Source organism: Diceros bicornis, chromosome 32 (assembly GCF_020826845.1).
Source record: "Diceros bicornis minor isolate mBicDic1 chromosome 32, mDicBic1.mat.cur, whole genome shotgun sequence".
In the NCBI taxonomy this organism is placed as follows: domain Eukaryota; kingdom Metazoa; phylum Chordata; class Mammalia; order Perissodactyla; family Rhinocerotidae; genus Diceros; species Diceros bicornis.
The window spans coordinates 610,161-635,008 of NC_080771.1; the positions used below are offsets into that span (position 1 = coordinate 610,161).

General features: G+C 38.4%; 1 protein-coding gene and 1 non-coding gene across 3 annotated transcripts; both read right to left on the reverse strand.

The window, feature by feature from the left end:
- VPS35 (VPS35 retromer complex component) lies at window positions 1-24,404 on the reverse strand. 2 transcript variants are annotated; one of them, XM_058527728.1, is made up of 17 exons: window positions 24,387-24,404; window positions 18,985-19,083; window positions 17,580-17,676; window positions 16,681-16,804; window positions 15,983-16,165; window positions 14,155-14,368; window positions 12,816-12,899; window positions 12,290-12,399; window positions 10,350-10,446; window positions 10,097-10,245; window positions 8,252-8,459; window positions 7,710-7,865; window positions 5,703-5,825; window positions 3,419-3,598; window positions 2,694-2,933; window positions 2,093-2,236; window positions 1-983 (listed from the first exon to the last, which is right to left on the reverse strand). In XM_058527728.1, exons 1-17 carry the CDS (start codon window positions 24,387-24,389, stop codon window positions 804-806), a joined length of 2,391 nt encoding a protein of 796 aa, XP_058383711.1. In that variant the 5' UTR covers window positions 24,390-24,404; the 3' UTR covers window positions 1-803. The 2 variants fall into 2 exon arrangements, with proteins under 2 accessions (XP_058383711.1, XP_058383710.1); XM_058527727.1 differs by lacking the exon at window positions 24,387-24,404 and adding an exon at window positions 21,494-21,526.
- LOC131396406 (U6 spliceosomal RNA) lies at window positions 11,773-11,879 on the reverse strand. Its single transcript, XR_009216494.1, has one exon. It is a non-coding gene; the product is annotated as a U6 spliceosomal RNA (small nuclear RNA).
- Window positions 24,405-24,848: the final 444 nt, after the last annotated feature.

A 24,848-nucleotide genomic window follows, 5' to 3' on the forward strand; every position in this document is an offset into this window, starting at 1 on the left:
AATTGTTAAGAGCAACTTTATTGTTTCACTGGTGCAAAAAGAAAAAAAAATCATGATAATTGTTATGATGCACTTCCCCCTAAATTTACAATAATGAAGGTTATACATAAATTATATAGATCACAAAGTTTCTATTTTATACTATTTAGAACAAAATCATTTTGATAAATATGTCCAGAGGACAACATAAGTTCTTAACGGATGGCTGAGTCCAGATATGCAAAATATAGCTTCTAGTTTTGACCACGGGGCTTTAAAATTCTCAAACATGCATTAACATATTCTAGTTTTAGGGAAAATATTACTCATGGCCTTATCTTGCATTGAGGGAAAAGCCCAAGCTGCATTTCACATACAATACTCCTTTCCTCTAAATTAATCTCAAATTGGACTAGAGAACAAAGAGACAGACACTTTCGAGTTAGTACTCCCAAGTAATGAAGGAAATTACACAATCAACAATGAAACAAAACAGAAAAAAAGGAAGGAGAGCTGCATTAGTAGATGAGATAAGTGGCATTTTGGGGTTTTTTGCTTTTTTTTTAAAGACCACAGGAATTTTCAATAGCAGATCAATCATGCTCCTTGGGGTGATCAGACAGACCTGAACACTTATGAAGTGAGTAACTGTATTAAGGTCTTGAAGGTGAGTGTCCGGAGGTGCTGGGTAAAACACATCACAGGTAAGGAACGGGAAACCTACCTCAGCATTTCTGGAAGGCACAATCTATGGAAGGGTAACCTAGCATAATAAACCCTCACTGGATGTGCATGGGGAGGAGGATGGTGAGCCTGTTCCCTTTTTAAAGGATGAGACCTTCATAAATCGGCCCCTCAGATTCTGGTGATTCCCGCCTCAAGCGCAGATGCTCCAGCGTGTTATGAAAATGTTTGTTAATCTGCTCTGTTTCTTCACTGGACTCAAGATTTGGGAGGTCTTCTCGAATCTTTTGGATAAGCTGGTTCAAAACCTGAATTGTGACCTACAAAGAAACATGTATAATTTCACAATCAAGCATGTACCACCAAAAGTTAAACAATAATTAAATAAAAATGCTTTGAAGACCTACAACTAGAATATACAACTATGTACTGGGGCTTTGGGGAACGGGAGGGAAAACAAAAGAAAGACTGGCAACAGATGTTAGCTCAGGGCGAATCTTTCCCAGGCAAAAAAAAAAAAAAAATGCTTTGAGGAGCTCGTGTTACTCTCGTCAATTACCAGAGTAATTATGAGAAAAAAGAGGCGAGGGCCGGCCCCGTGGCTTAGCAGTTAAGTGCGTGCGCTCCGCTACTGGCGACCCAGGTTCGGATCCCGGGCGCGCACCGACGCACCGCTTCTCCGGCCATGCTGAGGCCGTGTCCCATATCCAGCAGCTAGAAGGATGTGCAACTATGACATACAACTATCTACTGGGGCTTTGGGAAAAAAAGGAGGAGGATCGGCAATAGATGTTAGCGCAGAGCCGGTCTTCCTCCACAAAAAAACGAGAAGGATTAGCATGGATGTTAGCTCAGGGCCGATCTTCCTCACGAAAAAAAAAAAAAAAGAAAAGAAAAAAGAGGTGAGAACATGATTCCTGGTTTGAGCAACAATTATTGACTATTCATCCAAAAAAAAAAAAAAAGAAAATTTTAATAGAAAACAGAGCGTCATGAACCAGTGAAAGAACAAAAGCAAAATCTTATCTCACCTCCAAATCCTGACCAAGACGCACCGCTCAAAGGATAGTGCACCACCTTTACTTAGGGATTATTCTACCCTTGCACGTGATGACAAATCAGCTTACTACTGAGCATCTGTAAACTATTTTACATTTTCTAAACAGACAAGTGACTATAGTTATCTTCCTAAGCAAAAGAGATGAGAATTTTCTTTCTACTTGAAAGCACATGAGTTCTTCTGTTAGAGAGATGCATCTAGACAGAGAAGGATTTTTCAGAATGAAAGAAACTAGTAGGTGGATTCTCCAAACTCTGACCCTTGTAAACAAAAAGAAAGAATGAGAATGATCAACTTTTGTATATATCAAATCTAAGAGCAGGAAGGGAAAATATTAGTTCACTAACAACACTTTATTAGTTCACTTACCGCATCATTTTCCTTTTCATAAAAATAGATATATCTGTTCAGAATTTCTATAAAAAGTTGCACTTGTAGAGAGGGATCCATGCACTGATTTGCTATTTTTAGAGCTTTCTTTAGGCATTCCATTACCCTCTTGCCTCCGTGAAGCTAGAATAAAAGGGAGAGGAGATGTATTACGGAGATTAATGAATCACAAATGTCCCACTTCACACAAGAAAATAAACACAACACTCAGTGGTTCTTTTGTGGTTTAAAGGGACACAACAAGTTTCAGTCAACTTCATTTTTGTTAAAGTACACAGCTACATTTTAAAACAAACATATTATTTGTTTCATATATCTATGTTTTACATTTATATATTATGTATACTTTTTAAAGGTAGTGGTATAAACTTGCTACGTTACAATATCCTCAAAGTGGAGGCTTCACCAAGGACATAACTCTCTGTACATGACTGTCCATTTCATTCCATTTAACAAAACAAAGCCATTTTCTCTGTCAGGTTTCCAAGACTCCACAGGTTTCACCTCCAGGGCACGAGGCCCCAGCAGCCATTCCCTGCCAATGATCTCCTCTCCCGTGACATGGCAGGAATGACCCTACCTCTTCCCCATTTCTGTCTGTGTTTCTGCCAGACCAGAAGAGGTGTGCACAGGTGCTCACAGCTCGGCCCTGATCCGGCTTCTTCAGAAGTTTGGATGCAGCAAGAGCACACTGAGTCCTCAGGGGTTCATGATTCTCCTCACTGAAGCACTTCATTCTTTCAAAGGTACCGATGATCAAGGTGATGGCTGCCAGCTGTGCTTTGGAGTCACTGATTTCATCTTCATACAGAGAAAATGCCTAGGGGAGAAAGCAGAAGGGATCTTTAGGGGTCATCTACTGGAGCATTTTTCCCAAGTACTTCCCACCAAAGCCTCGTCCTGTGAGACATTCTGCAGTCCCTTCAGATCAGAACATGCTGTGCCCTCTCTTGCAGAGGCACAAGAGATAGCTGACAAAGATGGTGACAAGCTGCAACAAAGAAACTTGTTTAACTTTTGTTTAACCCAGAGTTCCCATTGAATTAACATGGGAACTTTTTTTTTCCAAGAAACAGTTTTTTCCCCAAGAAACTTGGAAATCTTAAATCTCATTAGCATCCAGTAACTGATCAATTTTCCTGTTCCAAACTATGGCTACAGTATTAAGAAGTTCCCAGATGGTGGGAAAGGGGTAGTTACAAATTCAGTGAGGAGTAAATCCATGCTCAATACCACTATAACTAAAGACAGATGACTGAACAGAGCAAAACACATTCAACAACCCAGAAAGAGAACAGACATCACCTGGGACATAAATTCATATGCTACTGTTTCATGATTTTCAAAACCAATTTCTCCAGCGGCTAGAGCCCCTTGTAGAAAAAGTCGTAAGGGTAATTCTGCCAGCTCTGCTTTGATCAAAGCACTGATAGTCTGGTGAGCAAATGAAAAAATCTTCTGGCATTTCTTTTCCCATTTGTCATCCTAAAACAAGAAAAAATAGTTTAAATTACCTTAAGTTCAAGATTAACTTGCTCAAGAATATTCATTTTATATAAAACTTCTACAGAGCAAACAGGAAAAGTGATCAAGTTCCACTCACAGTTGTCCAGTCATCTTCCTTCTGTCTCCTTTATGGAGCACACAAGTAAATCAAGCAGGATGTCCTCTCAAAACATCCACTTGAGGTTACCAGCTTTGCAATTTTTGTATTTGATATATTTTTTTCCTCATCAGAAAAGTAACACATTCCCAAATTGGACAAAAGCAGGAAAATACACAAAAGAATTTTAAAAATTAAAATCATCCCTAAATACACCACCCAGCAATAATCACTGATGACATTCTGATGTGACGTTTTCCCTTCTTTTCTTCCGTGCACATGCAACATAACTGGGATCTCTGGGTGTGGTCTTGTTCTCTACTTTAAAGCAGCCACTGAGAAGAGCTCAGTGTGCTCGTGCTGCAGATAATCTGTATCCAACTTCTTTTCTTTCACTTATTTTGTCATAAGAATTTTCCTCATGATACTAAAAAGTTATTTGAAATCATTTTAATCACTGGAAAATATTCCACAAACTGGATGTAGCATAATTTACTTAACTATTCCCTTTTGGAAACAATCTGTAACACCATAATAAATGGCCTATATACATGAGGCTTTTTTGAATTCCTAATTATTTTCTTAGTATAAATTCTTAGAAGTGGAATTACTGGATCTTCTAAGGCTCTAGTTACATAATGCCAGTTTTCCAGAAAGATTGTGGTAATTCACATTCCTGCCTTTACTAGATGAGAACGAATTCTCATCACACCATTGCCATCGCTAAACCTTATTTTACTTTTCTCTTTCCAAGTTTGATTTCTAAAAAAAAACATTGTTGTAATTACTAATGAGGTTAAATATTTCATCCATGTTTGACCATCCAAATTTCTTGTCAAAGTAATCAGTTCTTTTCATAGACTTTTTACAAGGATTAAATGCAATAATCCAAATATACAGTCCTTGGCACAGTGTACGGCACATAGTAAGTAAATGTCAGTTGCTATTTTTACCATTATATTCACAAATATCTATCTATAAAATGCTGGAAAAGGGACTGAAGGAGGGGCTGGCCTAATAAAAACTGGCCAAAAGCTGCTGTCATGTTGGTAGGTCTACTGAGTAAACCTTGTTTCTCCATTATTAGAAAATTAAGTTTACTGAGGTTTGTTCCTTAACACAAACCTGCCTGTCCAACTTTCAGGAACATTAGATTGAGGTATTTTCTACAAAACTACACCACTGAAGACTTAAGCCATGAATCTGTGTGTAAAAGGAACACAAGTCATAAAATTATTCAGTTACAGGCTTTTAGAGAGAGGTGATGGTGCAATGCTGGGCCCTTTCACTAGGCAAAGCTAACCTGAATTAGATCTGAATTGTTACGTATTGCAACCTCTACATGAGATTACTGCATCACTGTACTTTAAAGACTCTAAGAAAACAAAACTGTTCTTAAACACTAAAGCATTCTGAGCAAATTTTGTAATAAACTTAATCAATGTCTCACAAGTGATATTTAAACACAGGAAAGACTTCTGGCATAAATTTAAACTGTGTTAATCTTTCATTTCTAAGTGTTGTTATGTGATCCTTCAGCTAGTATGTAAGCTACCAACATCACCGTTAGGAACACAACACAAGATGAATAATAAATTGAGTTACTAGGGGCCGGCCCCGTGGTGTAGCGGTTAAATGTGCACGCTCCTGCCGCTGGCGGCCCGGGTTTGGATCCCGGGCGCGCACCGATGCACCGCTTGTCAAGCCACGCTGTGGCAGCGTCCCATATAAAAGTGGAAGAAGATGGGCACAGATGTTAGCCCAGGGCCAGTCTTCCTCAGCAAAAAGAGAAAGATTGGCATGGATGTTAGCTCAGGGCTGATCTTCCTCACAAAAAAAAAATTGAGTTACTGAACCCGGGATTTTGTTATACCTTTGTCTATTTTTGTACATGTTCGAAATTTTCTATAACAATAAACTAAAACACACACACACAGAGGGAAGAAATAGGAAAAAAAGTAATGACATACTTAAAAGGAAACCCACCACTTTAGAATTCTCTTTGTAGCGAAAGGCCAGCTGGTAAGCTGCAAATACCAAAGGTGGCAGTGTGAAGCGGATCCGCTGATTTCCACCAGCTCCAAAATGTTTTCGTGCTGTGTTTAAAATCTGACCAAAAAACCCCAGAAAACATTAATCTTTTCCACACTATGATTAATCACTTATAAAATTAAATAGGGGCTCTAATCATCATCATCACTACCACTTTTTTAATACACACAACATACCAGGCTTTATGGTAGGCACTTTACATTTCCTATCTTGCCAAGTCATCGCAATCACCCTAGAGACAGATACTAACCCCATTTCACAAATGGGGAAGCCTGAGGGTCAGAGAAGTTGTATAACCTGCCCAAGGTTACACAGCTACTCAGGGGCAGAGACTTAAATACATTTTCATACACACATGTACACAGTATACCATGTTGATAAAGACCACAGGCTCTGCAGACAGACTTACAATTGAAAAGTAGATTCTAACAGTTACTACTTATGTGACCCTGGGCAAATTATTTACCTTCTCTTAGCTGTAAGTTTCATTTGAAAAATGGGGTAGTATATTTCTCCTAGGGTTGTTGGGAAGATCAAATAACACATGTGAAGTGTTACCAGTACCTGACACAAGGCATGTGCTCAGAAAATACTGGCTATTATTATGACACAAAAACAGCTATATGCATATTGCTGATATATCATACCTCCTAATTCAGAAAGATATTAAGACCACTTAAGTAAAAGAAAATGGCAATACACTTTAAAAGAACAATTGTGAAACAAACGTCTAGTTGTTTCAGAAAAACCATAAGAATGCATGAAATACTTTTTAATAAGTGTGACACGATGTGTGACATATTCAGGTCTTCTCTGATACGGCAGATGGATAAGAAGAGAATGTATTCCCCCTTCGGGGAAGTCAGAGCTAATGATCCTCACCTTAAAGGTCTCTCTGGTTATGGGCATAACCAACTGGTCACAGACAGAAGGCATACTTCCTAACTACTACACTTGATACGCAACAAAACATGAAAACACACGTAGGTATGTGTGTGACACAGCAATATAAGGGAATTAGCTGAAATATCTGAACAATCAGCCAGTCACTATGTAGAGATCACACACAGTGCCCAGATGTTTGTCACTAAGGCAAGTCAACGACTCTCACCCTACCAACAGAAATCAGCTCTTCACATTGGTCATGAAAGAGTAGAAGAGTGTCAACTACGACGAAGGAAGGAACGGAAGGAGCAAGTCAGGACTCATCCTCAAGAAACGGGCTCTTCCTCACAGCTGCATGACACTCAGCCCCACGCATCCAACAGTGGTTCAACGACTTTGCCAAACAATAACTAAGCATCTGTGCTACTTTTTATTAAAATAAATTATTCAGTCATCAGTCACCGATACTCCTACTCAGGTAACATATATCATTCATTTCACAAAGATTTATTGAGGACTAATGATAAAGAAGGAGAGAACCTTATCTGATTGTTCTTTACCAGGAAAAGGGGGTTAAAAAGAAGGCAACTTGAATTTTAAAGTTTTTTCACACATTATCAATGTGGCAAACATATACAACTATATAGTGCAAACCTTGGAAACATAAACACAATCGAATATAAGGATTGCTGCTTATGCTTTAAAGTTTATTATGACAAACAACTGAACATTTCTAAAAGCAACACAGAGTTCAAAAATAAAAATTAACATGGAATGATTACTGGACATCCAACTAAAGGAAGATAGGCTTTTCTGCAATTCTTAAGAAGTCTTCAAAAGAAACTAGACCAACCAACTTGTTCCTCATAAGCTCCAGAAGTTTACAAACAATTATACATTTATATATAAAGTCCACGAAGGTCACTTAATCTCTTATTCAGTTGCAATTCTTTCAAAACCTTCTAAGACTTCCCACTGCATTAGACCATCTGAGGCACATCTATCTGTGATTTCACCAGGCGCTGCTGAAAGGGTACAGTAAAAGTTAACTCATACCAAGTACTGCTGATCAGGGTCCTCAGAGCGCAGAAGATGAATGAATCTGCCCACAAGGCTCTGCTCATCAGCAAAGTCCTCTGGATCAGGGTCTTCTACAGGTTGATCTGGCTGATCCTGAATCAACGTGGATACCAGATTCATTATGGAATCCACCTGCAACATGGGAGACAGCAACCCACTGGGGTGAAACCATCAGCATACAAAGCCACTGCCAAAGTGTTTCTAGTTGTGTAAAGTTACAAAATGGTATCAACAAAACAATTCCTTTTTTGTAAGAGAGGGTATGCGTGTTGATACACATATAGACAAAACTCCAGAGAGAGATGCACCAAATGTTAATCAACAGGTGGGATTACAGTTGTTTTATAATTTCTTCTTTATACAGCTCTAATTTTCTAATTTATATAATGAATAAGCTACTTTAACTTTTTTAGTATTAAATTACCCTCTCCTCCCATCTCATGTGTCTCTCTCAAAGTCTAAAATCGTTAACTACGTTGTTTCTGCTTACCTAATGTAGCACGCTGGTATTCTCTTACCTGGTCTTGAGAGACAATTTCTGTATTATAATCCAGAACATTACTAAGCACGTAACAACTCATGCTCTTTCTGGATTCATAGTCAAAGTACTCAAAGAGTGGGTGAAAATGTTTTAATTTCAAGACTGTTAAAATATTGTTGTAAGTGTCAACAGGTATCTTCAAAAGTCTGGTGAGCTCCTTTGAAACCGCACTACTGGTAGCAATACTACAAAAAGAAAAACAGCAGCCTTTTAATGAATAGAGTTAACTTTCTATATACACAAATAGCACTTATTTCATAAAAATAAAAAGTTTTTCATTTCTACATTAAAGGAAATGAGTCAAATGAATCACATCATCCCAAAATACTCCAATGACCTCCTTCCAAGAGGATAAAGATGCCCATCTAAACACAAGCATTTATTCATCTATTAATGTCCTATTGATACAAAATAAGATATAATAGTCTCCAACTCACGAAGAGATTGGAGTTAAAATGACTGTCTAGAATTTGATACTTCTAAGGGAAGTATTTTAAGTGGTAGTTAGATTCCTAGGGCAGCCAATAAGTACTGTACATTCATGATGAAAATAAATAGGAAGAAAAATCCATGCAAAACTAGCAATTCCACAAAACATGAAAATGCATAAATGATTTCTTCTGCCTCAGATGTTGGTGATTAAGGAAAAGCAGGCTGAATTTAAGCTAGTAACTTGTAGGAGCATTCTGTGGAAAGTGAGGAATATCCGGGCATTTATAAGACCTTTAGAGGTTGGGATTTCTAATTTTTTTTTGTCTAATTTTACTTTAAAATTTACTTGGTGGATGAAGATATAGATACGTCACTTTTATCATTCAAGATCTGGAATGTTTTTTGGTTCACAAAAAATGGGAGTGACCAAAAGAAAAAAAGGGAATAAAAAGAAGTAAAAGAAAAAGAAACCTTCCTGATGCAACTAAACAACTGGAAGAGAGATGGAAAGGAAAAAGATTATGTGATGTAAAATTACGACTAGTATAGGGTAAGGAGGGGCCTGGCTTGATCCCATGTTCAGAAGCAGTGGAGGATGGGACAGTAAGGGGACCAACTGCCCACAATGGTCACTGGAGGATGCCACACATCTAGGACAGCATAGGTTGAGGAAGCTCCGAGTAGGCAACAGAACATTATACTTTCCTTGATGGTATCAAAATCAAAGCTCAAAATAGAAAAATATTTTAGACCAATTTAATTCCCACACCTTAAATACATGAATGCCCCCAGTTTTTCACAACTTATTCACTTGTAGGAAAGTACTTCTTATGTAAATATTGCTTGACATAAATAGTTTCCTTAGCAGTTTAAAAACTAACTCAAGAGCCGGCCTGGTGGCGTAGTGGTTAAGCTCTCGTGCTCCGCTTCGGCAGCCCGGGGTTTACAGGTTCAGGTCCTGGGCGCAGACCTATACACTGCTTATCAAGCCATACTGTGGCAGGCACCCCACAGATAAAGCAGAAGATTGGCCCAGGGCCAATCTTGCTCAGCAAAAAGAGGAGGATTGGCAATGAATGTTAGCTCAGGGCCAATCTTCCTCACCAAAACAAAACAACCCTGACTCATTCCTATATACGAAAGGGTCTGAATTGGAGACATTGGTCCCTGAAGACTGCTTACGGTCCATGAGCCCCACTATTCGACCAACGGACACAACCAAGTAATTGGTCACTACTTTCTGCCCTGACTAGCACCAAGCAAGTCAATCTAACAAACGCTTAAAACAAGACAAATGCTAGCATTTCAAAAAGGAAGTGAGAAAGAAAAACAAATCTGGGACAAAAAAGTGCTTTATGAGGGTTTCTTACAAAATATAACTTTGACTTACTGTTCAAGGTTGAGCTTATTAAATATCTCCACTGTTGTTTCTAGAACTTTATCAACATAGTCCACACGATCAGGGTAACACTTCATAGCAAGGTTAATGAGAGAGACTTGTAAAGATACAACATCCTCCGAAGGCATGTCTTGTCTAGACTGGAAAGTTTAGAAAAACAGAATTTATTTTAAACAGTTACAAAAGGATCTACTACCTGGGAAGTTCCACAGTTTTGAGAATTTAAGAGAAAAGCCAGACAGACCTGTATTACTGTAGCCACCTGCTGGGAAAATATGTCAAAAAGTTTAATATCTGCTGGGATTCCAGGTCCATCTTCACGGTGAGCAAATAAAGCTAATCTGAAAAAGAAAATAATCTTTATTTAAAAAGATATGGGGATCTGGGTAGTGAGATCACGGATGACATTTCATTCTTTACGCTTTTCTGTATTTTCTACGAAAGTATTTCTCCTAGAACATTAAAAAAGGACACGGAATGTAGCTGATCATTCCCTCAATTCATTTTTTTTTTTTTAATTTTTATTTTTTATTTATTTTTTGCCTCAAAGCCCCAGTAGACAGTTGCATGTCACAGCTGCACATCCTTCCAGTTGCTGTATGTGGGACGTGGCCTCAGCATGGCCAGAGAGGCGGTGTGTCGGTACGCGCCTGGGATCCGAACCCGGGCTGCCAGTAGCGGAGCGCACGCACTTAACCGCTAAGCCACCGGGCCGGCCCCTTCAATTCATTTTTAACTGAAGAGTTTTGTCAATGATGATGCCCTATTTCTTTAAACCATACTTTATACTATACATAAATACATTTTCAACAGGCCAATTTTGCCAAATTCCCTTAAGCCTATTTAAGTATATAGAGATAGAAATGCATCATAGTGACAAATCTATTGAAGTCATGATTATAAAAATAATCTTTAAAAGATAAAAAGTACATAGACTATTTTATGACACTGCGTTTTTATTAAAGTTTAAAACACAGCTAATTCCAGAAGCAGTACAGTTAACTTCTACTTCCCATATTTTAAACTATTCAAAACAATGTGTGTTCCATTATCATTATTAGATTGTCATGATTACAACTGGATCCACATTTTGTTATGCAGAGAAAAATCACCACTGACAGGAATGGCTAAGTGACATTATACCTGACATTGGAAAATCCAGTTACTAGCTTCCATTGAGAGTACGCTCAATTAACATATGATTCTTAATGCCCAGGATTCAGCTGATAATTTGGAGAATTCTGTTATATAAATTCTCAGACTTTAAAACTAATAACTTAGATATTTAAAATATAACAAAAGGCGTTTGCAGAAATAAATCTTCACTTGGGTTTCTGATTTCATAATGTCAACGATGTGTATGCTCACAAGTAGGACACACACTAGGTACTAGCATTCAGCATGTTGCCAAGCAGGCACTCATTAAAGCCATTACCAAAGGCCAAGTTTCATACTTTTAACCAAGGCGAAAGGCTGAAAAAGTAAAACCTAAGCTAAAGGGGATCTACTAACATATTTAATACTTGACGATTCTTCTTTAAACAATGTGACGACAGACTTGAAACAATGTGATTACCTGAACATTCTTTTTTTTTTTTTAATTTTTTGTTTATTGCAGTAACATTGGTTTATAACATTGTAAAAATTTCAGGTGTACATCATTGTACAAAAATATGGAACGCTTCACGAATTTGCGTGTCATCCTTGCATAGGGGCCATGCTAATCTTCTCTGTATCGTTCCAATTTTAGTATATGTGCTGCCGAAGCGAGCACCTGAACATTCTTAATCATCTACATCTTATGGCTATCTGATAAAGAAGACTCCAAATCAAATTGGTTCCCACCAAAAGATAACCTTCATCATGGTAAAAAATTTTGTTCTTTGGTGATCTTTGGATTTGTAAGATTTAAATGATAGGTCTGTATAACAATGTCTTTAGATGCCAATTAATTGCAGATTAAAAATATTCATCATCTCCCTGCCTCTTGCATAATTAAAAGCTAAACTTCTTTCATGCCTAAACTAGGCAAGCACTTAGTAGACACTCATAGAACTAAATAGTGTAATTACGTTAACATCATTAATATAATAAACAGGTAACAGAAACAAATAATTCACGAAAAGGTTTTAAATTCATTATTCTCAAGTCAGAACATTGCCCTCCAGTGTTGGAAGCTCTTACCTATCAATTAAAGCAATGATTATGTTTTTCACATTTACATTTTGGTGTAACTCAGCACAGGCCCGAAGAAAAGGATTCAAAGTTTGAAGATGGAATTCATCAGGGAAAACCTGAAAATAAAATAATAATTGACTGATACAAGTAAAAGCATTTCACATTATATTCTGGACTTACTTATGGTATTTCAAGTTCATATTTGTGGAAAAAATCATTTAATCTCATACAACTAAATTCAAATATATTACTTTTAAGTTTCTCCAAACATAAGCCCAGATACAAATATTCCACTCACCAAAGTATACCTACAACTAAACTAAAACTACGAGACCTAGAAAACTTGGAAGTTACTCTTTCCCACCTTTGTGGGGGAAAACACATCACTACAAAGATCAAGTTAGTACAAGAAAGGAATTCTTTATTCAGGAGAGCTTATTTTCTACTCTATCAAGAATTTTTTCAAAATGATAAAAGTTAAAGAAATATAAAATGAGTTCTTGAAGAAAATGAAATAAATGTTCTCACCTACCTGAATAATACACTCCATGAGATATTCTTGAGCCAAAGCATCCCTACAATTCACAACTTGCTCCAATATGCCAGTCAAAACAATCTAAAAGAGAAAAAAAATGTTAAGAGTTAAAAGATTATTTTCAAAATTTTAAATTATTCCTCTAATAACACATTTCAACTATTAATTTGAAAATCATATTTTAGATTTTTCTCATCCATACTTCATTTCTAGATTAAACTTCCAAGTTTTACAGAAGAATTTTTAAGTAAAAATTTTTTTATTTTTAAATAAAAAATTCTGGGTTTCTATTTAGTAAAAGACATTTAGGACGAAGTCCAGTTCATCAATTTTTTCTCTTTTATGGTTTGTGGTTTTTGTGTCCTAAGAAATCTTTGTCTAATCCAAGGTTATAAAGATTTCTTTTGTGTTTTCTTCTAACAGTTTTATAGTTTTAGATTTTATATTTAGGTCTCGGATCCATTTTTTAAGTTTTTCTACATAGTATGAGGATGGGTCACAGTTCAGGGGTTTTGTTTGCATCTACACGTCCAATTGTTCCAGAACCATTGGTTGAAAAAGTTGCCTTCGCAGCTTTATCAAAAATAATTGAATACAGGGGCCAGCCCAGTGGCGTAGCGATTAAGTGCGCACGCTCTGCTTCAGCGGCCCAGGGTTCGCAAGTTCGGATCCCGGGTGCGCACCGATGCACCACTTGTCAAGCCATGCTGTGGCGGCGCCCCATATAAAGGAGAGGAAGATGGGCATGGATGTTAGCCCGGAGCCAATCTTTCTCAGCAAAAAGAGGAGGACTGGCATCGGATGTTAGCTCAGGGCTGATCTTCCTCACACACACAAAAAATAAAATAATTGAATACATATATGTGGGTCTATTCTGAATTGTCTATTTCAACGGTTGGCAAATCTAGCTCAATGCCTGTTTTTGTAAATTGCTTCCACGCTGTCTGTGGCTCCTTTTGCACTACACCTGCAGAGTTTAGTAGAGGAGGACCATATGGCTTGCAAAGCCAAAATATATTTATTATCTGGTCCTTTACAAAAAAGTTTGTCTATTCCTGCTTTATTTTCCTCCACTGATTTATGTGTTGATCCCTTTCACCGATACCACATTACCTTACTGCAAATCTTTAGAGTAAATCTCAATTTAAGAAAAATTGGTATCTTGATAATACTGAGTCTTCCAATCCACAAACACAAACTCAAAATACATCTTTTGGTTTATCTAAGTCTTCTTTTCAATGTAATATTATTTAAGAAAAATATTTCGATTTTAAAAATTGGACTTCAAATTACATTTCATGACATAAGAAAACATGGCAAGTAAAAAGACATAAACCTGTTTGTAACGTTCCACATTTACACCTTCCAACTGACTGAGGCGCACCAAATTTGTTCCCACTAGAATTCTCAGTTCTTGTCTTTCTCGTTCTCTTTTTTCTCTATCTCGGCTATGTCCCTGATGTTGCATTCGCACCCACAGCTTGTTCATTTCCGCAAAGTTGAGCAGTACGAAATCCATGGAATCACTGATATCACCAGTTGTTTCTTCACTGCAAAGAAACAGTTGGAAAAATCTTCATATTCAGCATTTAAATTATAAGACCAACTTACTATTACCCCTCTCCTATGTGCATTTCCTTTTTATTCCTTTAATACACCAATGCTTTATACAAAACACTTTCAACTTCACTGGCTTAGTGTTCAGTTTCAAGAGGAACAGACTTAAGAGAAAAAAAATACCAGGGAGAGGATACAGTGTAAGTTTAAAGGGACAAAATACGTTCCCCCACACCCCTTCCTGGGCCAACTAGACTTGTCCTTATAGCAACTCCATTAATTCAACAAGTTTCAAAAATTTGACACTTATAATGTACTGTTAACTACATTATTTTATTGTTGAATATTTTATGTTTTCAATTGGAATGTAAGCTTTGTGAAGGAAGAGACCATGTATTTCCTGCTTATTTTTATATCTCCTAAGATGGGGAACTTAGTAGTGTTCAAAAATTTTTATTGATTGCCTAATTAAATGTTCAAAACTAAGAGTCAAATCAGAATAAAGCAAATAACCTCACTATGTTCTCTACACTATTAAATTTTTTTCTTTTCTATACTGTTTAAATTTTTGGTCACACGCATGGTAAAATTTTATATTTTTTCTTTTCAAAAGGAATTGATGCAGATATACTAAAAACTGCTGAAATGTACACCTTAGAAACAAATGAATAAACAAACTTAAAAAAAGGAATTAAGTTCCTGAATCTAGGAAAACTGTCCCATGAACAGTTCACCCAGTTGGTTGAAGACCACAGCCAGCTGACCATCTGCCATTTTGTGAGATAAAAGCACAACGGACTTGGATGCTGGAATGCTGGTCATGCAAGAGACAGGGTTCTCTCTGAATGGCTTTTGTTTTTTTCTGTTTTGGAGTTAATATCTTATTTGTGTGGACAGATAATTAAAATCACTCATGTTCTAGGGTAACTAGCAGTTCACAAATTATAAAAACTGACAGACATTCAAGAAATAATATGAAAATTGGCTAGCTCATGCAAAATGTTAAGCACACTTCATTATTTCATCGCAAATACAATTTTCAAAATGTAACTCATTTAAAAAGTTATATTTTCAAATAATATTTAACGGAACGGAAAAATGCTCTCAATTACGTTAAATTTTACAAGCAGGTTCTAATAATCCACAGACATAATTTTCATAAGAGTACATCTTGTATCATACCACATATCCTGAAGAGTAAAGGAAATTTATACAAGAGATGCTACCAGTGACTGACTGTGGGTAGGAGAATTATTGATATTTATTCTTTTCTATATACTTTTTATATCATCTACAACAAAAAAATATTACAACTAAATCAAGAAAGAAAAGCAATGGGGCCAGCCCAGTGCCATAACGGTTAAGTTCGTGCACTCTGCTTCGATGTCCCGGGGTTCGCAGGTTTGGATCTCAGGAGCGGACCTACACACCACTTATCAAGCCATGCTGTGGTGGTGACCCACATACAAAACAGAGGAAGACTGGCACAGACGTTAGCTGAGTGACAATCTTCCTCAAGCAAAAAGAGGAAGACTGGCAACAGACGTCAGCTCAGGGTTGATCTTCCTCACCCCCCCCCCCCAAAAAAAAGAAAGAAAAGCACTTACTCTGTTGGCTCTCCTTCATCAGGTAAGATATTTCTGGTACACTGAAGAAGATAATTTCGAAGAAACAGACCTCTCAAGGGATGCTGCACGCCACGGCACATTTCTACCAAATCTTTCAAAATATCTTTCCTTGACTGAGGAAATGACTTGACATATACAACTCCAACTGTGATCAACAAATAACTAGGAGAATTATGAGGAAACATTTGATTAGAAATAAAATATTCAAGTCAACAATTTGATTATGTCCAAACATACTAAATAAACTAAATACAAACAGACTAAATAAACAAGACAAGGACCACGTTTTCTCCAGCACAATGAAGAAAACATCATCTGATTTAAAATATAAGCATTCATTGACACCCCCCAAATTTATATATACTCATTCATATATATATATATCATCATCACCTTTAAACATATTAGGAAGAGAATAATTATGATATTAATTTTTCTAGTACTTAAGAGATTAAAGAAAATATGTCCATTTTTTCTTTCTAAAATTCTCAATATTTTATATAAAAAGTAAAATTACACTCTAAAACCTTAAAAAAAATCTACCAAAATGTTAATCTCTATTCGTTAAGAAATTAAATAACCTTAAAATTGGTTTTTAAAAAATACTGCTGATTTTAAAGGATATAACATAAAGTGGGAAATGCAGCTATAAAGCTCTCAGATCCTCAATTACTTACAGCCTTGGGATGATGTTTCCAGCATACTGTACGAGTTCGTAGAGATCTGCCACTTTCCTCCCTTTAGCAAACTCATCGGTCAGGTAGACCTCCAAGTAGTGCAGTTCATCAGAAATAGCCATATCTTTTCGTTATGATTAAGGACTCAAACAAAGCTAAGCCAACTGAAGTGATACTCTGGAACTTGCTGGAGTCAATAAACTACTGGGCAGAGATCTGAAATGTTAGTTCTTTAAGAGACCATGTTTAAGTGAAGACAGAATTTTACCTGGGCTTTCCTTACTTTAAAATAAGGGTTTAAAAAGATATCTGGTGAACCGGCCCCGTGGCTGAGTGGTTAAAGTTCCACATGCACAGATCCACTCATCAGGCATGCCGTGGCAGGCGACCCACGTACAAAATGGAGGAGGACTGGCACAGATGTTAGCTCAGGGAGACTCTTCCTCAAGCAAAAGAAAGAGGAACACTGCCAACAGATGTTAGCTCAGGGCCAATCTTCCTCACCAAAAAAAAAAGAAACATATCTGGTCAAACAAAGTAGTAAAAACAAGGACTGCCTATCAAACTACTAAAGTGTTTTGAGATGGCAAATCACTGAATTCCTTTCCATTTCAGAGTCCTGCACGACTAAATCTAAGCATTAAAGAATCAACTCAAGATCCTTCGTGAAAGGTCTGAAAATTGAGATATAACAACCACCAATTTAAAGAAGTTTCAGCATAGAAGAAGGTTTCTGATACTAAGCTTTTCTTTTTCTCACTTAGCACATTTGCATGGAGGAGTACTATTTGGTTAAGATAATATAACTCCAGAAAAACTTAATATGGAACAAACAAAAGAAGCCCTTATCAAGAAAAAAGTATGGTCGAAACATTCATTCTTCAACATTCAAAAGATACAAAGTTCATAGTAGCTCTTTGGTGATAACATAGAAGTCCGGAGCTCACCAAGCATATTAGAAGCATGTTTCAGAGCATCCATAAGCTTGTTTTTGTCCTACAGAAATACCAAAAGAATTGATGAGAATGCTTAATTTAAATAAACATTTACCTTGGTTACATCAAGTCTTTCATCAAGGACTTGTTACACAGTTTTGAAAGTATACAGCACTTAAATTATTTTAATCACATAAAAATCACGTTTAGTTTCACCCTGCCTTCTTTCTACTGAAAAGAAAATGATGTCTGATTCCTCACCAGGGCTGCAGAGCTTAGCAAGTCTCACATGTTTAGGACTGCAGGCTCTAATCTTTACAACCCCTAGTGACTACGAAACCAGCTCTATTAACTCACATTTTACCTGCAATCAGAAAGCTGGCAGACTGATTCTTCTGAAGCAAGATATTATTCTGACAATGACCGTGTCATAGATTAAAGACTCTTCAGAGATGTCTGGAATGACTATTCCTGTAAATATGCTTTCCTCCTCACACTGCCCACGCGTCCCACGTAACACAAAAATGCAGACAATTCCTTTAGGTACAAGAAACACTATTCCTACACAGAAAAAGAGAGGCAAGCAATAGCAAGCTCCACGCCCACCATTTTCTCCATTCCAAGACTTTTTTTTTTTTTTTTGCAAATTTGTTTGCAAGGAAAGCAATACAATAGATACAATTGGTTAAAAGAGCATATTACTAAGCTTTAGAAACTGTAAGACACTTTACAAAGCTAAGATATTATCATCATCATCACAGCAATTTATAAATTGAAGTACCAGCCTATTTGGTACCATTTCCTAAATTTTAATCTAGAGAATCTATAGTTTCTACACAGATTATCTACTACGCTATCCTTTAGAATATGAAAATATATAAATAAGTATAACTTTTAAGCAACTTTCTGCAAAAAATATATCTAGTCAGGACAGAAATAAAAGCCTTCAAGATAGAAAAAGAGATGAATAATTTAAATTGAAAGAACTTAAATCCATTTGTTCAATGAATATTTTTTAAGCACTCATTACATGTCAAATATTCCTCGGGTTTCAGGTATAGAACCACTAACGCCAGTAATTCAGATCAGATATTGGTATGGTGATAATACAGTCATGTGTAAACAGGAGGCAGGGCCTCTTGTCCTCACGGAGCTTACACTCTGGCAGGGAAGACAGACAATCCCAGGGCTGTCTGTTTGACACTGCTCCACACAGTGCTGAGGGAGGTGAGACTAAAGACAGATGCTGGGGGACACTAAAGATTAGATTCACCAGAAGCAGTGGTGCTACACGACTTGAGAAAACACTGCAGACGCATCCTTACAAACACACAGACTGCAACTGTGCCTCTCACACTGTCATTCTTACCAGGCATCTCTTCATCTGGAATGACTGGACCTTCACAGCCTGTATGGCTTCATCCAAGAGCTTTTCCTGCTCATCCTGAGGTGACTGCTGTGTTGTAGGCTGAAAAATAAAAACTACTTCCATGAACGTCTCATTAGCACTCTTTACCAGCAAATCTGTTATTTCTATAGTTCTAGCCATAGTCCTTTTCCAAGGCTTTCATATAAGGTTCATTCCAGTTCTACATCTCAAACCCATTTATCAATTTTTGACAACTACTGAACAGAGAGCTATCTCCAATCACTGAAGTTAACAGCATGAAGACTGCTGAAAGTAACCTCTATACAGAGTAATGTGTATAGAGAATTTTTTCTCTCTCTGAAACTGACTCAACATTCTTGTAGCAGGTTGGCCTCAAGAAACATGACGTGGTAGTTTATGGCTGCCTGTATTCTTCTAATACACTCTGAATCCAACTAGAACATAGCCATCAACCAATCTAATTCTTGTGATAGGTATAGTCTAACCCAAATCTCTACAAGCCTCTTTTTCTCTAGACTACTTTTCATCTGCATTTTAGTCTATTCTTAGACAAACCAAGGAACTAGTTTATGAGAACAATGACTCCTTTAGAAAATAGATAACAAACAACTAAACAGCTTAGAAGTAAAATAGCTGAAATTATTGTTAGTGACTTGTAGTAGAACACAAGAGCATAAAGAGCATTCTCCTCAAGTACCCAGCTTGTAATTTCAAATAGAGAGAGTTACAGTTATAATGGACAAAATATATCTAGATACTCTTCTCTTTGTCATCAGCAAAAACCTGCTTCCAAAATGAGTAAGATCTACTTGTCAAGCAGAATTAACCATTCTGTCCTTTACGTTGTACAAACACTGTGTTTACCCTTCTACTACAGCATGCATCACTTTATAATCATAAATGATGGTCATTTTTACATCCCTGGGACCCAACACATTGCCTGACACACAATGGATGCTTCATAAATGTTCACCGTATAAATGAATGAGCTGGTTTTAGAATGCTTAGATTACATATTTAACAAAAAATGACTAAAGAATCAACAGATGAATGGACAAATTATGGTATATACATAAAATGGAACATCATTCAATCATAAAAAAGGAATTAAGTATTGACACATGCTACGTGAATGAACCTAGAAGACACTACACCAAGTGAAAGATGCCAGACACAAAAGACCACATATTGTATTTGCATGCAATGTCCAGAATAGGTAAATCATCCACAGAAACAGAAAGCAGACTAGTGGTTACCAGGAGGGAGAGTAGAGGAATAACTGCTTTTGAGTACAAGGCTTCCTTCTGGGGTGATAGAAATGTTTTAGAACTAGATAGAGGTGGTAGTTATACAACATTGTGAATGTACTAAATGCCACGGAATCATTCACTTTCAATGGTTAACTCTATGTTATGTGAATTTCACCTTAATTAAAAGAAAATGACTAAAGACAGAATGCCTCTCATACAATGAGCTAGAAGGTGGAAGACAAGGACTTACATATAAACGTGAAAGTTAAATCTGGTCTGTTCCACTATCGAAAACAATCAAAACAACACAATTTTGAGATTAACAAAAGGCACACAAAACCCACTTCTGAACTACAATCATTTAAAAAAATTGAAAAATTTCTTGGTCTAATTTTGGAAAGAGAAAAAAGTTAATTGACTAATAAGCAATGCCAAGCATCTCTCTTTATTTTTCTCTATGGCAAACTTGTAAACTGTTTCTCAGCAACCGTACTTCTTGAGAAGCATAAATAAATGTCAAAGAAAAAGCTGTGTCTTTTAAACTAAATGTAAAGGGAACATTCACTTATACCACAGAACTATTAATGTAAAATGTTGGTCTCAGAGGCAAGGATGACATGAGCATTTAATTAACATTCAGACTTAATAAAATTCACTATTCATTATGGGCCAGTCCTCTGAGAACTTCAGGGAGACCAAGCTATGGTTTGGATATTTTTGGCTCTTTACTTCTGATGCAATAGATTTAACAATTATTAGAATCAAGGATTTCATTAAGTTCAGCTGATCAACTTAGAGACAGGTAGTGATACATCAGGATTTTTAAAATTTTTATTATTACATTTCTATTGTGGTAAAATATATATAATACAAAATTTGCCATTTTAAACATTTTCAAGTGTACAGTTCAGTGGCATTAAGTATATTCACACTGTCTTACAGTCATCACCACCATCCACCTCCAGAACTTTTTATCTTTCCAAAAGGAAACTGTGTGCCCATTAAACAATATCTCCCCATCCCCTCACTCCCACCCCAGACAACCACCATTTTACTTTCTTTCTCTCTGAGTCTGACTTCTCCAGGTACCTCATATAAGTGGAATCATACAGTATTTGTCCTTTTGTGTCCAGCTTGTTTCACTTAGCATAATATCTTCAAGGTTCATCCGAGTTGTAGCATGTGTCAGAATTTCCCTCCTTTTAGAGGCTGAACAATATTCCATCGCATGTACATACCAAATTTTGTTTATCCATTCATCCATCAACGGACACTTGGGTTGCTTCCACCTTTTGGCTACCGTGTATAATAATTATCTTTATATAGCAAATAAAACTGTGGTTATAAAGAGATTACAAAAATCCTTGTATAGAAGTGACTAGATTCAGTTATCTACAAACAAATAAATAAAATTTTAGCAAAATTTTTCTATTTTGTATCAAGTGAGTTTAAAATTAATAGAAACACAAACACAAAATGCAGACAATTACAGACTTACTACAAAGTAGGCTACAAATGAAGAGATAAAGCTATAATAAAGAAATGTATTTTTTACATATTACTCGTAAGACAATGCAGTTATCATACAGACAGCTATTCCAAGGGAGTGTCTTGATGCCCTTCCTTGGAAGTGTTGCATAGAGAAGGAACAGTTATAACATTAACATTCTCTCATTAAACACAAGCTGGTTAACCAATGTCTCCTCACTCATGAAAGTGGTGTCATTTACAAATGACTCTGCACTTAGCAGCTACATGGATCAGAGAAAAATGGCAACACCATAGAATCAAGATCAAATTAACATTTGTAATTAGGCCCATTTTAGCTTGAGACCCAAGCCAAACAGCCCTCCCAAGTCTACAGTTATAAAGTGTAGACAAAAGCAAAGGTCATCATGACCTCATCACTTACAAAACTACTCTCCAAAACATTGTGCTTTCATTTCCTCTTCTATCAAACAGGGATAATAAGAGTACTTATATCACCGTTACAAGGAATAAATGAAATGACACAGATAAAGCTCAAAACATGACCAGCGCTTAGTAATAAGCATTTCATAAGCACTACCATTATTATTATATCCCCCTCAGATACCAGCAATTATCTCCACCCATCCTCTCTCTCTACTCATATGCTGTACATGTAATCTAACAATACAATGCAAATCAACCGTAAAATGAAAATAACCAATCTCACAAATACAGAATTTCATCAGGTTAATGAAAGTGCTATTTAAAAAATGATGATAAGGCACAAAATAATAATTGAGGTAGGGAGAACTAAGGATGACGAAGGGCTGGGAACTTCAAAACATAATCTGAACACCAAACTGTCTCCAGCTTCCTTTACCAATAGATTTTCCCAGGAATCCTATGATGGCACACAACCTGAGTATTCACTTCTCCCAGCTTTATCTATTGGCAATACCCTCTCTTCTCCACCTGGAGAATCTCTGCTAACCCGCCTCAGAGTCTCAGGTCACATGTTACTGTCCCAAGCTCCCCAGGCAGAACTCTGTCTCCCTCCATGACCCCACACACTGAGTTGACAGTGCTAGTAAAGCAATCCTCAGAGTGTACTACTACATTAAGTCCCACAAGCATGTCTTCCCCGCTAGACTCTTAAGTTCTTTGAAGGCAAGGACTACGTTTGTTTCTAGGGCCTAGCACAGTCCACAGCACGCAAGATGCTTGATGCATTGAATTGGATCCTAGAATTTTAGGATGGCGAAGGCCTAAAGAGGCCAACACTTGTTTTCAGATGCAAAAGAGAGACTCAAAGAAGACTGAGTGACTTGCCCAAGTTACAAAGACAGTGGCTGTAACAAGACTGATACTCAAGTTTTCTTTCCCAATAAAATTTATGAGGACAGGACTGTGTGTCCGGCTCACTGCCCCAAACTGGTGCACCCAGCACAGAACCATACTATACTGGGTGTATGGTAGATCCTCAACTGAATGCTTTCATTACAAAACACTATGTCAATCCATAAATGTTGAGAAACAGACAAATCCTCATTAAATTTTTGCACCATTCTTATGTCAATTCCCAACTGCAAAAATTCTGCGACAAGCAAAATCACCTTGTATAGCAATATATTATATTAAGGCAGTATATGTCAAACATTTAATTGTTTTCTGGTATTAACACGTTTAAGTTGAAGCCCGTTTCCAGGCTTACAGGTTTTCAGAAGCCTGTCTACATAAAATGAATAGTGAGATAATTAAAACTGACACACAGCACACCAACACGCAAAAACATTTACACAGTGCAGACTACGCCAAACGCTAATAAAATGCAAGTGACAAGTCGCCTTTGTGGAAATGAGATACAAAGAGTCACATTTTGAGGAAGTTCAAGTTTACCAGCCAACAGTCACACCAAGATCTGCAGCCATCACGGAGAGGCGCTAAGAAGAATGCCTGCTTCCCACAAGTAAAATACTTAGACTTCATCAATGGGGAGACACTACGGGCGCCAGGGCGCCCAACGAACCAGCGTGAGAGGACACGAGCGCCCTCCCTTCCGCCTGCCAGGATTAACGTCCATCAGACAGCAGCGGGCTTTCCAGGAAACGCACGGGAGCGAGTCCCTAGCATTCGCGGACAGACGCTGCAGCCCGAGGGGCTCCGAGGCCGAGGAGGCCAGGGCACCACTGCGGCCCCTCTGGGGGTACTCCTTGCACAAGAAAGGAGGAGGGCCGGCACGGCTACCAGGCACGAAGGTGGAAACGCCACTCAGGGAGCCACCTCTGGGCGGGTCCCGACACCCCCGGCCCAGCCTGACGCTCCGACCCGGCCATCGGACTCCCGCCAAGGCGGGGCGGTGGCTAACCCTGCCCAGACGCGGCCGCAGGCCTTCACGGACCCCGAGAGCCCACAGGCCGAGACACCCCTCCGAGAAGCCGCCCTGTTTCAAGGCAACGGCCACGGCCAGCAGCCGCCGCCCACCCGGCCCGCATCGGCCCGCCTGCGGCCTTCCCGGCCTGCCCCACCCTGCAGGCCACGCCGCGTGGGTGTCGGCCCCAGTCGGGCCGCGGGCCCCACTCCGCCCGCTGGGCTCCAGGGCGGGGGGACGGCGCAGAGGCCGGAGAAGGGTCAGCCCGGGGCCCGCTGCCCCTCGGCACTCACCATGGCGACTCCTGGAGCAGCGGCAGCACCCACTGCGCGGAGCCTACCGCGGTCAGGTGACGCCGCGGCCCCTGCACGCCCCGCCCTCGCTAGCCCCGCCCCCGGACCCTGCAGGGGCTCCCCGATTGGCCCGCTTCGAGGAACCAAAGTCTCGCGTGTCTAGCGGCCGTCGCTCCTCATCGCTGGACTCGCGGACCTGGGCTCCACAGTGTGTGAGAGGGCGGGGCGGCGCAGAGTAGCAGGGAATTGGTCGCTGGCAGGAAGGAGACAGCGGGAGGGAAAGGCAACGTCAGACGAGTTTGTCAAGAAGTGAGGGACGGAAGGAAGGGAGGCCGTCCATCCACCTGCAGCTGCGTGAGAGCGTGCACTCGTAGTGCGCACACGCACAAGGAAGACTAGGATTGGTTTTTGGGGCGGCCTCAACTCCTCGTCCCAACCAATCCAGGTGCAGCGGAGAGGCGG

Excerpts from the sequence above, each read along its gene's own strand:
- VPS35 (XM_058527727.1), bottom strand. Across the intron at positions 12,400-12,815 it reads TCATGGAGTGTATTATTCAG|GTTTTCCCTGATGAATTCCA; the intron begins GTAGGTGAGAAC and ends TTTTATTTTCAG. Across the intron at positions 5,826-7,709 it reads ACCCTGATCAGCAGTACTTG|ATTTTAAACACAGCACGAAA; the intron begins GTATGAGTTAAC and ends TTTTTTGGTCAG.